This window comes from Daucus carota, chromosome 3 (genome assembly GCF_001625215.2).
Source record: "Daucus carota subsp. sativus chromosome 3, DH1 v3.0, whole genome shotgun sequence".
Classification (NCBI taxonomy): Eukaryota; Viridiplantae; Streptophyta; class Magnoliopsida; order Apiales; family Apiaceae; genus Daucus; species Daucus carota.
The window spans coordinates 47,422,026-47,438,147 of NC_030383.2; the positions used below are offsets into that span (position 1 = coordinate 47,422,026).

General features: G+C 33.7%; 1 protein-coding gene and 1 long non-coding RNA gene across 2 annotated transcripts; both read right to left on the bottom strand.

Annotated features, from left to right (window-relative positions):
• Window positions 1-430: 430 nt before the first annotated feature.
• LOC108210957 (uncharacterized protein At3g28850) lies at window positions 431-3,074 on the bottom strand. The gene has a single exon (XM_017382422.2). The coding sequence runs from the start codon at window positions 1,913-1,915 to the stop codon at window positions 662-664; it is 1,254 nt and encodes a 417-aa protein (XP_017237911.1). The 5' UTR covers window positions 1,916-3,074; the 3' UTR covers window positions 431-661.
• Window positions 3,075-13,952: 10,878 nt separating this feature from the next.
• Window positions 13,953-15,672, bottom strand: LOC135151750 (uncharacterized). Its single transcript, XR_010290643.1, has 2 exons — window positions 15,572-15,672; window positions 13,953-14,344 (listed from the first exon to the last, which is right to left on the bottom strand). It is a non-coding gene; the product is annotated as an uncharacterized LOC135151750 (long non-coding RNA).
• Between the last annotated feature and the right edge of the window lie 450 nt (window positions 15,673-16,122).

A 16,122-nucleotide genomic window follows, 5' to 3' on the forward strand; every position in this document is an offset into this window, starting at 1 on the left:
ATCTCACCTGGTCTTTTATCGAAAGTCGAGGGTTATAACAACTTTTATTAGTTCGTTTATAAACTGCAAACGGTATTAAAAAAATTCTCAATTTATTAAAAAATCTCTGATTAATTCTTAAATTTTTTTACTCATTATCGACTACACTTCGATTTGATTAAAAATCCCTGAATCTGTAAATTCTGAATCGATAGGTCAAACTGATTAGTTTCGATTTCCGATTTCTACAACTAAATATCATTATGATGGAAGAAATGGTACAAGACCAGTTTCCCCAGTCCGGTAACATAAGCATCATGAAAGAAGCCTAGTTTCGGATGATAAGTTCACAGAATAACATCTATCACATTGAGTAATTGCAATGGCAGAATATGTTGTTTCAACTTTGTGGAAATTAGAAGCTGATGCTGCAGATTCTGACTCAAAAGAATGAAGAGGTGCAGAATATAAGACATTGATCACCATTTTGATTGCAACTCAACTCTCAAGTTTTGTGGGAGGAGTTGTGCATCTATTACAAGCCAGTAAGAAACCTATTAGTCAATCTTTTTTCTATTACAAGAAACGATGCAAGTACTCTGTAAAAACTATATACGACAAACAAACTCCAGAAACAACCCAAAAATCAGCGGAAAAATTACCTAGGATTCTATCAATAATGTTATTCACAGCAAATTCGACAGCGTACAAGACCGTTCTCATTGCAATCAGGACATCTCTGAAATCCGCATTCATCTTCTTCCTCGCAATATTCATCATAATCAGCTTCATAATATATCTTACAACTCCCTGAACACGTCTCGCAAGGCATAAACCTTACATCCCCGCACCCCTCACAAACGCTTCCATCGCCAAATCCACCTTGATCATCGATCTTTTCACAGTCTCCCAAAAATTTCTCCAGCTTTCCTTCGTCGTTCATTTTCTGAAGTTCCTCAGCTCCACCGATGTATTTACTTCCCACGAACACCCTTGGCAAACCACCCCTGCCAAACCCGTCCCCCAATAGCTCTTTCAACTCGTCCTTAAACCCCAAATGCATAGACACATCCCTCTCATCAACTTTAATTTTTAGCCCTTTTAAGATGGCTCTAACATTACAACAATCTTCATATGTCTTCCTAATCCCTCGAAGGCTCGTAAAATATAACACAACCTTTTCTTTTTTACAACCAATCGAAAAGGCCTTGAAATCCCTAACATCTAATTCCTCATCATCCATTACTTTCTCACCCTCCAACGCCTTCAGGTGAAACAAATTATCCGGTGGCAACTTCTCCAATGATTTCCTAATCTCCGAAATCACATCGGGATCAAAACCAGATACAATTGATGTCTCATCCGTATCCAGATCAGAATCCGAATCATTTTCCTCCAACTCCATCCACAAAGGCCTAGGTGAACCTTTACAATTTCTGTGCATATTCGGTGTCGGATGCTTAAACGATGAATTAACAGAATTTGGCCCGAAACTAAACGAAAGGCTCCGAAAATGGCGATGATTACTATGAACAGGGCTACTCATATCCTCAAGCCCTTCCATCAACTCCCAAGCATTGATCGTCTCAGGCTCCCCTGGCGGCGTTTCAACAGGAGTTCTCGAAACAACTTTCGGCAACTTCTCATCAATCATTCTCGACCATGATTTGGCCTCGACCAATCCCATCGAAAACTCATCCTTTTGCATCTCCTTCTCATCTTGATCACGAAGATCTCGAACCGAATAAATCTGACCGAATGCATCCGGCTTCAGCGAGCCTAATGTGGTGGAAGTCAGAGCCACCACATGGTACGTATCCGTTTCGTCCCGCGGCAAGTGGTGAACGTGCATCGAGTAGCTCCGTGGCAGCGAAGGCAGCGGCTCTCGACATTTTCGACACACATGCTTCTCTTGCTTGGAAGTAGCACAACCCATTGATGTGAGAATAAGTGAACTAGTCTGAAACTTATATGCAACAATGCATATACAGTTGGTCTAAACAAGAGGACCGGACAAATTACGAATATAGAAGATTTATAAGTGACTTTAAAAGACCATTTCCAAATGTAAGAATGAAGATCAGACTATATTAAAGTGAAGATCAAGAACTGTTCTGTTATTTAAAGAGAGATGCAATGCATACAAAGCTGATAAGGAGAAGGGGCCTCGATCTTTCTCCCTCCACAAAGTAAAAAGAAAGATATAAAATAATAAAAAGGAACGATTCAATAAAACATAACGAGTATGAGTCATGCATACTCAAAAGCGTTCGTTTGTGCATTATTATAAGAGTAAATGACAAAGTGGTGGCTGTAGTTTCCCAAATTTTACAAAATGTTGGCCGGAGTTCAAAAATTACATATTTGTGGCTGAACTTTACCTCCGCCTTTTAATAAGGTGGCTGCCGTCAGGGTCCGTTAAATTTAGGCCGTTAAGTCCAAAAAAATAATTTAAAAAAAAGGGTAAAAGTGGGTTTAAGGATAAAAAACGATTATGAGATATTGTAGTATATATACATAGTAAACAGAAACTCCGGCAGACACCACCACCGACCTTCACCCTGAGACACCTCCGACAAAAAATAGCGGCGCATCGAACAACCTCACTATTAGTCGCCCCTGTTACATTCCTGTCGAAACCCAATCTCTATCGTCCTTGCTCCTCGCTGCTGCAATCAATTCCGGCGAACACCAATCACCACCAACAGCCAACCCACCCCATCAGCCACTCTCAATCAGTTGAAATCATGAATTCAAGTAACAGGTACATCTGAAAAGATCATCAACAACCCACCTTCAATTCATCCATTTTCCACAAAACCCAATTTTCAAATTTCCTAAAAATCCGAATCAATCAAATACAACACTAAAATCAGAAATTCAAGAAAAAAGATAGAGAAACAAAAGAAAACATGGCAATTTCACGGCCAATTCCACTAGTAGATCCGGTGATAATACAAGTGAAATCTTGGGGGAGAGGAGGAAGAGGCATTGGATTCTCTGAAACAACATCTCATAAATCACATTAAACCATCCTCTTAACCATTCAATTTTGCCCAACCCCTTCTTCTTCATTAAGTTGCTTGTACTCTCCTCCTCTGCTGCTAATGTTTTCTCAACCAGAGTTCTTGTGTTTCCTTGATTTACTCTATTTTGACTGCCAGTAGTACTGTGTGTAAAAAACCATTTTTACCCTTCTCTTTTTTATGTTTGTTTGGACTTAACGGCCAACTTTAACGGACCTTGACGGCAGCCACTTTATTAAAAAGCGGAGGTAAAGTCCAGCCACAAATCTGTAATTTTTGAACTCCAGCCAATTTTTTGTAAAATTTGGAAAACTACAGCCACCACTTTGTCATTTACTCTTATTATAATGAACCGAAAACTGGCAAATTAAAAAAGGAAAACATACAGAAAGTGTGTTTGTCAGGAGGAGTATGTAATGTGTAACCGAATACTTTATTTAGCAAGAAAATATAATTCGCAACTTTCACAAAATGATTTCTGGTAAAATATTCTATTCTTAATTATTTTTCGAGACATTAGTCTAAACTAGTCCGCGGCAGAAAACTCTTGTGCAAAATCCTGAAGAGGGGTTAGTGAAATGAAGGTTCTTGCAATGGTTGGTGGCTTGTTGTATGGAATGTCGGTAGCTCCGACTTAAATAAAAATAGTAGCCATCCTTCTGATATTCATGGCTCGCACTACTGCATTTTTCAATTGACCTACTTCTTACTTTTATATTATTGTGTTAATTAATTTTATGTTGGAATCATCTAAAGTTGAGCTTGGTTGATAATTGAGACTTTGGTAACCTTGATTTATGGACAAGTCAAATGAACAAAGATAAATTATTGAGGAAAATAAAGACGCGCTTTGTTTTTATATTATTAGACTAAAATTTAACTCACGAATACTTCAAAATTGGTAATAATAGAACTGCTGCTGCATGCCTGATTGCCTGCTGACTTTGGCCTGTCAAGTAATGTGGTTGGTAGAAGCGCAAGTTGTTTCTACCTTCTACTTTTATCGATCCCTAAATAAGTAAAAGTATTTTTAAGAAATTAAGAATCCAAAATTTTCTCTCACAGCTTTTACTTCTTTTACAAACATTTTATTAATTTATTTACTTTTGTTCCACTTTTTTAGTTTAAGCAAGAAGTCATCCTCGCCACAAGTCTATCTTTTTCAATTCTCGCAGACCATGAAAAACGAACTCGCATTACTATTAACTATGAAATTCAAATTAATAAACTAATTTTTATGTCAAAAATTAATAAATTTCCTCTGATGCTAAAAAATTATGTGTTCACGGGCCACATTACCTTGGCTAAGGTGTTTCATAATAAATCCAGCAAGTTGATATAACTAAAAAAACAAAGAGAGATTTAAAGTAAACAATGACACTAGATTGAATTATTTAGTAACAATTTTTTACTACTATAGAAATAATTTGGAAATTAAAGAATACTTCAATACTAATTTTCAAGAAAGGCACCCACTTCAAGTATAATAAAATTACTAATTTTTGCTCCCCGTTTTCCCTACTGCAGCGTTCTTTCTCAGCTGACTGGCCGGCTAATATTTTAGCATTGAAATTACAAACTTTCAGTTATTCAATATGCCGGATAAACCATATGTACATGGAGCATCATCAAGGCAAACTCGTAGATCCTGGATAGAATCAGGACTCAGCACTAGTATATTTAAATATTAAGTAAATCAAATCAAAGTATAAGCAATTAATCTTGGCATGCATACATCTATGCTCGCTGCTAAAATATCATAATTTTAGGAGGAACATGACCATCCAATTCTTTAATATATAGAAAATTATGCAGCTGTTTTTTCGGTTTCCTGCCTTCAGATTATAGTGTAAGAACAAACATTTCATGCTACAATTTAATTAATTAAATAATTTCAATTTTTTTTCAAATTTTGTATAATACGTGAATCTTTCCGATCCCACTCAATTCATCATGTTTTTACTAGAGTCTCGACCACGCTTCTAACAGATCTTAAATAATCTCGATACATGCTCCAGAATTAGAGGCCGCAATTTCGGATAATAAGTTATATTTGTGTTTCCAATCAGTCAAGATAAAATCACTTAAAATTGAATAAAATTGAAAATTTTAGAAATGAAATACTAACATCAAATGATTTCAAATTCATTCGGTTCAATCATATGATTTTCGATTATTTTTAAATTTTATCTCAATAAATCTGTTTATGAATTGGGTCCGATTCAGATGGGGTACAATATTACTACGCCTCTCCAAATACCTCTCTAAGACTCCTCTGGTCCTTACCAGGAATTATCTTAAGATTAAGATCATCCACAGAGCCGGTGACTCTTCTATTTCATTGATTTCATGGTTATTATTTAAGTAATTTCTATTGGGATGTGATTATATATGTAAGACACATGAGTTGGGTTCCCTGAAAACCCACTCTCTTTAGAGTTATTGGAGACCTAATTTCCTACCCTTGGATTTTTTTTAAGCAACGGCCACGATTTAAAAAATAATATTTTATAAATTATTATCAAAGATAATAAGCATCAACATAACTTCCCTTATCAAGTACTGCAGATTTGTAATCCTGATATCCCGCATCTTAGAGATCTTCGGTTACATTTTTGAAAACCCAACATCATCCTAATCTTCTGCCAGTTTGTCAAACTACTAGAGCGGTACTGCATATCCCGCAATCATCTCTCCGCTAATCCGCCGTTACGAAGAAAGTGCAAGATAGAAGCCAGTATTTTCTTTGCTTGTTGACTGGCATCGGAGAAAGTAGTGCGGAACAAATGTCCACCGAAACGAAAATGAAATTTATGAATGTGCAGAATCTAGTCTGGTGTTGCATGACATTATTATATTTGATCCTTTGAAGCAATTCAGTTCTGTAAAGGTGCTGCACATGGCTGTTGCGAAACAAATTATGTTTTGGGATTTTTAATCAATGTTTGTAGGACGCCTGAAGATAAAGATGTGCAGGACACAAGTGTGTTCTGTCTGGCACTCGGTTAACTCTACCAAGTTGAAAAACGTGGGTGAGATTTTTTTATTCACAGGACATGTTGTTGATCTTGAAAAGTTAATGATGAAGCTATTAGTTCAGTAGATATCTTCTTGTTATGAATGTGTTCTGCATTCGAATGTGTTCTGCTGTGTTCTGCAGGACACAAATGCAATTTGAAGTCCTAAAAACACTCATGTTGTAACTGACTACGCAAGATTATGTTTTTTGTTATTTTTTAAAAACAAAACAAATATACTACCATCCGTTGGATCAATTCTAAATGGAGGGCCTGGATTTGGACTCCAAGACTCCAAAAAATTATTGGACTCCAAATAACTTTTGTCTATATATATATATATATATATATATATATATATATATATATATTACAGTATAATTATTTTATAGTTAATTATTTATCTTTAATTTGTATTATAGATAAATATTTATCTACCTTAGATGTTCAAATATAAATCAAATATAAGATACAAATATACAGTAAATATCGGTGATTCTTAAGATTAACCTTTTACTAAATATATATTTTTCCTGCATGGGGTGAGGATCAAGATTTATTCCCGATTCGAAATCGGTGTGGATTTAAGGACCGGGTAGCATTGACCGACCTCGAAATTTTCCCATAACAGGGCTGAGCAAAATCGAAGCGAAATCAAAAAACGGAACCATGCAAATTTGGTTCCGAATAGGGTTTAGGGTTTACAGTTTAGGTCCTGATTTTCTCGATATTCGATCTATTTAGTCCAGAACGAATAAACCGAAATAAAATTCAGTTCGGATCCGGTTCTTAAAAAAATATTCCGTTCTGGACCGGATAGTCTAAATAATAAATAACATAAATTAATATTTATATAATATATATTTTAAATATAACTTATATACTATAATAATATATAATTTATAAATTTAATTAAATATATACTTGATGGATTTCTGTGGTTAATAAATATTATTTTTTTAAAATATTTCATAAAATTTAGTTTTATTTATAATATAATTTTCATTTTATTTTTAAAATTCCGACTCTTTCAATGCGGTCCGGTCTATATTAAAACTAGTTGAGAAGCCGCGCGTTGCGGCGGCCTATAAAAATTATATTAATGATTCAATATTAATATTTGTAGAATAAAATAATTTTGTGGCTATCTATAAAAATTATATTAACGTTTCAAAATTAATATTTGTAGGATAAAATAAATTTTATTTTATAAAAATATTGATGTAATACCAATACTAATATATAAAATTGCAAAATTGGATTATAATTCATGGTGAAAATATAAAAATAAATTTATATAGGTTATTAACAATTTAAAGTACGACGAATCTTAATTTTATTTGTGTTTTTTTTAAAGTAATCACGTTCTTACATTGTCACCTTCCGCCAATTTTTTTGGATTGATTGTGCACAAAAACATCTAACTTAAATCCGTGAGGTTGTAGTATTAAGAGAGAGGAGGTTGTGTTTAGATGATCCAAAACCTTATGATCTATTTACAGGTGTAGAGAAACTTGTGTGTACTCTTTCCCATAATCAAATAATATGAAAAAAAATAGATTAAAACTTTCAAGCTACTATATTCCGTAAATAATCTGAAACAAAATCAGATTCTGAAACTTGCTTCTAATATACCCGAAACTAAAAAAGGTAATTTTAATTTTTGATAGTTTTCATCCAAAAATTTCAGAAAATTAGAAAAATAAAACGGAGCGACGTGAGAGGCGCCACCTACATGCCCTCGCTTCTCCACCATATTGTCCTATATACAAAGTAAATCATATAAAAACTAACAACAACAAACATGTCCGATGAACAAAACAAATATTATAAAATAATAACCAACAAACATACATCACTAATAGTTAATTTATTGATATCATCCATCAATATCATGTCAAGACTATATTTTTTCCCCTATTTCAATTTGTCGACTCCCACATAGCGATCTATAACTACATTTGCTTGCAACAACCTTTATTATTTTTAATAATATATAAACAGCCTTCACTTATCGTTGCAGAAGAACGGCACCACCGAGTTAGAAATCAAGCAAGAGAACTATCACCAGAGAGAGCTAGAGTTGTGGTATTGAGACAGAGGAGGTTGTGTTTAGATGATCCAAAATTCTACAATCCATAGGGGTATTTATAGCTGCAGAGAGACTTGTGTGCTACTCTTTCCAATAATTAAATAATTTGAAACAAAATCAGATTAAAACTTTCAAACTACTATATTCCATAAATAATCTGAAACAAAATCAGATTCTGAAACTTGCTTCTAATATACCCGAAACTAAAAAAGGTAGTTCTAATTTTTGATATTTTTCATCCAAAAATTCCGAAAAATTGGAAAAATAGAACGAAGTGATTTGAGAGCCGCCACCTACACGCCCCTCGTTTCTCCTTTATATAAGTATATTGATTTAGGTCCGGTTGGATCAGGAAAAAATTAGAATTTCGATTATAAATCTATCCAATGACAAAACCAACCGAATACTCATCCCACGCTCTCCTTGCTCTTTTTAAACTTTACTTTCATCAATTTGAAGCTGGGCTAACGATAAGAGGCAGTGAAAATACTAAACTGTGTGATGCTGAAATCACCGATCTAGCCTGTGTTTGGAAGCTTTGTCGGGCACATGGATTTTCTGATTACAAAAGAGAAAGTTCCACAAATAATAGTGAAATAAGAAGCCCAAAATTGAGTCAAAAAAGAAAGGCCCAAAATAATTTCCAAGAACTTCATATTGGCCCAGGGGCACCATGGTCCATAAGTATAGGTCTAAAGTTTTTGTCTCCCAAGAATTTCCAAACGGGGCTTCTCAATAGAGTGAAACCATAGATACGTTTGTTTATTTTAGGGACACTTATGTAATTGCGTAAGTACAAATTGATTTTTATATATAATCAGATAGTAAAAATAACAGTAAAAAACACATTCTTTGTTTAATTTAAAATATATTCTTTGATAAACTTATAAAAATGTCTATTTTCAAAAATATTATAAAAATATTAGTGTGAGTAGACCTGTCAATCATGCCATGTCGTTATTTTTGTATCGTGTATATTCGTATATCGTGTATTTATATGCGTAAATCATATGTAACATGTTCAAGACTTGTATATCCAATCTCCAATCATATATTGAAAATGTGTTATGTACCTTTCTTGTATATTTAATATAAATTTAATAATAATATTTAATTCGAAAATATATTAAATCTTTATATTTACATACAATTGTATACATAATTGTACATGTATATTATATGTGCGTGAGAAGAGAAATAAAAAGATACTTATTTATTTAAATATATATTTATATTATGTACTTATATAAAGTAAAAATTTATATCCAACACAAAATTCAAGTTGTATTTTCATGTTTTTATACTTTCGTGTATCAAAAATTGAAATTCAACCGCTGACTTTTCGTATCATATTAGTGTCGTGCATCTAATATCATGTCTAAAATATGAGTAAAAGTAATCATTCATTGTCAATTTAAATTTGGAAGAGAAAAAAAATAAAAATTATTTTTAGTATTTTAAAATTATAACTAATAAATACATAATACATGTCATTTTATAGTACCTCTCTTTCATGCAATTTGATACTAACTCTATCCTTCTTTTTAAAAAAAAAAAATTTCTACTAATCACTACTTCCACATTGTACCTAACTAAGATAGTCCATAATTTACGGCAGGATTTATAATCATTCGAAACGAGTCAATGCTCGTGAACAATTTTTCGTTACTGTAGCTATCAATGTATAAAATGTAAATTATAGATACAAAATCAATTACAAACTGAAAAAGGGGCACAGTTCTGTGGTGCACATACTGACACTAGTTTTATCTTAAGCCCTAAAAACAAAAACATGATTTAAACTTGAGCAGTCATATTCAAGCTAGGCCCACAACAGAAACAAAATTCCATAAAAGTGTGCTAAGCCCAAAGACTAAAGGTGTAGATCCAGTCTGATGACAACCCATCCTTATCAATTTCAGGTCGTGACACAGTCTGAACATGGGCCGATAAATGAAAAGCAGAGCACTTTTGGTGAATAAATTTGATTTTCCGTATATATGGAAACTGCGATTTCTGACTTACTTAAAAGAGGATGCATCAGATTATTAAATATAATTTCTAGTAGTGATATAAATTATTGTACTAAAATTTAATAAGCTATTAACTTGTAAATTGTTAGGTGCTCATTGAATCGGATCATAAATGTGTGATCATTGATGTTAGAATGAAACCTAAAGAAGAAGAGTAATGAAATGCAAGGAAAAGGATATGTGTGCTAGATGATTGAAGCCTGAAGGCACTTAGGCAACCATGACTAAATAAAGAGCGGTAACTGATTTTGAGTACATAAAAAATAATTATTATAAGTCCGTTTGGCCTGATCTAAAGAGATTATTTAATATTTGTAAGTAAGAAATGATTTATAGAGTCAAGTTCTATGGAGTACAAAAAATATTGGAGTATTGGAGTACAATATAATCTAGTTTAAATCTTCATTTTTTTTCTACAATATTTGTAAACATCCGAAAACCTGCACATTATCTACTACAACATAAACATTGTAATCAAAACATAGAACAATTACCTTTATAAATCGTTGGACATTATATTCTGCAATATAACTTATAAGCAGAACAACAATCTTTAAAGTTGAAAGATATTAATGATTAATTGATAATTATGTTTGATACTACATATAAATGATAAATTATATATAAATTTGGATAATCAGAGATATTATTTATGATTAAACTAAAAAATTATGATTTGTCCTCCAATACTCCAATATTTTTATGTACTCCATAGAACTTAACTCATGATTTATAATCATTTATTAAAAAAAAAGAAAGAAATGATTTATAATTGAAAAGTTATTTTTAATTTATCAGTTTATTTAAAAGGTTACAGCTTTTACATCAAAAGTTAGGTTAAAATTTCTTTATGCAAATGATACCAACAAAATGATTTTATTTATAAGTTAAAAGATCCACTTTCACATATGCTGAATGCATTATATAAAATACATATATACATGTTTAATTGATTATTTTAATCACTACAATTTCAGAGTATAATTTCATTTAATTGATTATTTTAATCACTACAATTTCCGAGTATAATTTCATTTTACTAATTACTCCACATACAATGTTATTGAAGTACACACTACCCACCTTAACTGTTCTATATCTCAGCATTTCACCGACCATCTTATCTATTCTTGTCGGAGTCGGGAGATATTCTCTTAGAAGCTTGATCATTATACACTATCTATTTCTTCCTCCGAATAAAAGTTTGATATTTAAATTTTTATTCAATTTTTTTTTTAAATCATGAAACTATACTTTATAAATCTAATAATATATATTTATAATTTTTTTGAATTATTGAATATATAAAAATTTCAGTAAAAAAATTTCGATTTATAAAATATAGGGATATTCTCTATGGTACACTCATGGAATTGGCTTTTCTCGATGGTACCATCACATTTTTGTCTTCTATCTCTGTTAAACCTGTACTTATGATTTTTCACTTATAATACCCTCGTGTTATGTAAAACATAATAGAATTGATTTCTGATTATAAAATAAAATGTATATTTGAAATCCTTATCAAAATATACATGAAATAGACCTTTGACTCTTGGAAGTTTGTCATTTTGAGCACCAATTTGAGTGAGGCTCGGCTACGTGCTCGTGGCGGGTTATGCTTGGATTATGTTCTCCTCCGAGAGAGCTTTCCAATGCATGTTTATTCAATCAAAACGACTAAGGAATGGATGAGTTGTGATGATCCAAAGTTGCTTCCTTGGTAGTGGAAAATTAGAAAAGAGAGCAAGTATCCCACATAGAAAAGAATATGGGCCTTTAATGGGTTTATATAGTAGAACACTCTTGTAGTGTTTAACTTGTGTTAGTGTGTTATGCTCCACCACCTACGTGCGCGCAGGGGGGGTGCAAATTGTGGGATTTCGAGGGGAGTTTCGTGGCTTCGCAAGCCTCGGGCTTTTCCGTGTGTGCGACCTGCGGACACGAATGCAGCAAAATCTGGGCCCGAAGAATTACAGACTAGTTTTGCTGAATTTAATTTTCCACTAAGCTTGGGCTCAATTAAATTGACAGAAATTAATTCCGATTTGATTTCGGATTAATTGTTTGGTTTTAAATTAATTCGATTTGATTTCGGATTTAATTTATAACCGTGTGAATTAATTAACGCGTTTTAATTAATTACAAAGTGTAGCGCACAAGTCTTGCATTGCCTATATATACTCATTATAGCTTAGGGTTTGCATTCACGAAAACACAACCTCTCGCATCCAAAACCCTAGCCGCGTCGGTGATAGTTCTCAGTCTTGTTCTTGTTCGTCGAAGGTGCTTACTGCATCGTTCAATCCGTTTTATCCTGGGAGGCGATCGTTCATCACACACGGTGAGGGCGAAATACGCTTTAAGGAGACAGTTACGCACTGGACTCGGATTTCCGTTCATATATCCTTCGTTCTGTTTTGTCTCCTTACGCCTACTGTTTTGTCACACACACACAAACGCACGTACTGTATTGTTGGTTTGTTCCACAGATTGTATAACAATCTTAAAGCGTAGTTGTATTCTGCTTTACATCTGTGGTTGATCTGATTTGGTTTGTTTGCGTGTTGATTCATAGTATAATGGAGAATGTTAACAATGCTATCCCCACGAGCGGTACGGCTGTTGATCCCAACGCACTGGTTAATCCAGATGGGGGTCAGACGCAGCAGTCGCAGGCTAACCCCAACGCACTGGTTAATCCAGATGGGGGTGTGCCATCTGGTTCTGGACCTACGCCTGCGGGCTCTGGTTCTGGACCTACACCTGCGGGCTTCGGCTTCGGGACTACGCCTCCGGGCTACGGTTCTGGGACTACGCCTCCGGGCTATGGTCCTGCGGGACAGATGACCTTTGGTCAGTTCAGTGTTCCACTTACACACTGTCCGGCAGGACATGTTCCTCAGCCGAATGGGACTGCTGTGCATACAGCGCCTGTTGCGCCTGTTGTGCCCTTTGCGCCAGCTGTGCCTCATGTGCCTACTTCTCACGCTGAAAGGCCAGAAAAGTTCAACGGAACGAACTTCAAACAGTGGCAGCAGAAGATGTTGTTCTACCTGACCACACTGAATTTGTCTCGCTATCTGAGAGAAGAGACACCTATGCTCACTGCTGAGAGCGATACGCAGGCGGTGTTTGCCGTTGATGCATGGAAGCACTCCGACTATATTTGTCGGAACTATGTGCTTAATGGTTTGACTGGCCCGCTGTATGATGTGTACAGTTCAAAGATAACATCTAAGGACTTATAGGAATCACTTGACCGTAAGTATAAAACACTACAAGGAAAAAAGGGTCATACAACGGTTTATCACCGTTGTCTGTCATCTCGGGATCCCGTTGAATATCGAGGCGATATCTGATAATATATCAGACAACGGGAATCCAACTGTTGTTGAACAATATCAACAACAATAATTTCTAACACTTGTTGAAGAGCGGGTGACACAACGGTTCTAAAAACTAAACCAAAGTTGCAAAGAATTCCAAACAATGGTTTTTCATAATAAACCAATGTATGAAAGTTTGTCGCATAACAGTATTGATAATTAGAATCATTGTTGAAAATCATATGAAATAACAATTTTAAGATACAAAACTGTCGTTAGAATGAATACATAACAACGGTTTATGAACATGTCAATTTAAGAACCATCTTTGGAAATACTATATACAACAATTTTCTATTTTATACATTGTTGTCTTTCTTCATTTAGGACGACGGTTTTTTCATTTAGTTTACACAAGTCATTGTCATATTTTCTTACACACAACACTTTTATGCTCACATATAAAAACATCTAATAAAAATGAGAATATGCTAACAATATATTTCAAAAAAATTACGTCACAAAATCTTGCACTAATAAATACAAAAAATATATCTCTAACACGAAAAAAAATTCAATTTAGTGTTTACAAAACCATTCAAAATACAAAAGGCTGAAACAGTTTACACCGTAAATATTATAATGCTCAATATAAACTAGCAACGTGTATGTGAAAGCTTGCTCTTATATAACCCTTAAGAGCTTGATTACCCTCTTGCCCACTTCTATTTGAGAAGTAAATCTCAAAGAACTGAAGTTTTACTCAACATTGAAGCTTTTGCATCTCTAGTGGCTGACTATTGTTGGCAAGATGAGCACCAATCCTATTCAGATGCCCAATCTTGTATTTCTCAATTAGAGGGAAAATCTGCAAGTACAAGAAAAGAATCCAATTAATATTAACAGAAGTTTTTAACAACGAATAATAGGTTTTACCAAGAATAAAGTTAGATGTGTTGATGATCTCTCTATTTTCTTCTTTTGCTCAATGTCCCCGGTTTCATTTCGTAGTTGCACAAATATAATGCACCATGAATTGCAACTCGTATTAATCTACTGAAGCAGAAAATTACCTAGCAACAAGTTCTATTACTCCAAATGAAAAAGTTGCCCTGCTCTATTTTGAATCAGGAATCAATGGAAAGAAAACACTCACATCATATCATCACTATAATCAGTATCATGTACTAATGTTAGACCCAAGCAATTATGAAACCAATCACTTAACTCATACAATGTTTGTATATTGTGCAATAGAGTGCATCTGATTACACAAATTCTATCTTTTCATTATTTGAAATATTTTGACATGGACTTCCTCGAGACAATCTAGGATTGATGATTAGCCATTTGGAAGCACCTGGCACATGTACTTATTAAGAATGACGACAAGAGGTTTAACGGTGATAAGCATGTGCCTTTGCCTAGTTTTTCAATTACTAGCTAGCATATTACCTCTATTCAACAAAAGCAGACTCATTTAAACTTGAACTGTGTTTTATCGAATGAGTCCACTTACATTAATTGGTGAACTACTATAATTAAATTTTCTAGAGTTAATCAGTTTAGATTCCATTTAATGGCATCAATTCACTAAGCCATTGAATGAAACCATCAAATATAGCCATTGTTATTATACACCCCTGTCAAATTAGAACCTAAATCAAATCGGCTTTATCTATAGTTGAAAGAAGAAATTACACTAAGGCATACAAAAATTTTCACAATTCACGGTAGGACAAGAAGATCCTCTAGACATTCCAATTAGGAAGGCAAAAGATTTCTGGCAACTAAAAGTAAAACCTGCAATTTTCAGATGTATCAATAACTAGATAAAGAATAGGTATATTTCTATCAAATGATCAAGCCCTCTACCTTATCATTTCACAACTAGAACCTTTCTCCCAAGTTCAATGACTTGCCTCATTTTTCTCCCTTTAGACCTTGCAATGACTACCTATTTCCCCATATTCTATTTTCCCATATTTTAATTCATAAATTCTTGTATACACACAACAAACTTAGCATATAGGAAATAAAGAAGCTTTCTACAATTTATGGATATCATAAAAAGGACTGAATATGATAAACTTACAAACTCAGTACCAAGAGGCATGCCCACTTCAAAAGTGTGAGCAACCCACAAGCCATTTACTAGTGCCTTTCCATCATTTCAAGCAGCACTTCAGATCTCTCAAAAAATATGTATGTTAGGCCGAATAAACTCACTATATATATTATAATATAGTGAACACAATCCAAGACAAACACAAGTATAAGAGAATAAATCAATAATCTCTTATTCACAAATCACAGTAGCTTACAAATAATCTCTTAGTGATTTATATCTTATCACTAAGAGCTGCTAGGTTACACGAATGATATTCAATTGTTAACTCTTCTAGAGTAAACCCTAAGCTGTGTTTATATACACAGTTACATGATATCTACTGATTGATTTATAATTATCTGCTTCCTAAAATAATCTAATCAGTAGCTATCCTTCTGCTGTCTTGATTTGCACAATCTCTCTTGATATCTATCTTCCTTATTTAGTCAGATATGCTCCTGAAAATCAGCCGCCTGCAAACTCTGATCATCGCTTAAACTCTGATCCAGCTGGCAGTCGCTAAACTCTGATTTCCA

Bases quoted from the DNA above. Each gene is read 5' to 3' on its own strand.
- LOC108210957 (XM_017382422.2), bottom strand. From the start codon at position 1,915: ATGGGTTGTGCTACTTCCAAGCAAGAGAAGCATGTGTGTCGAAAATGT.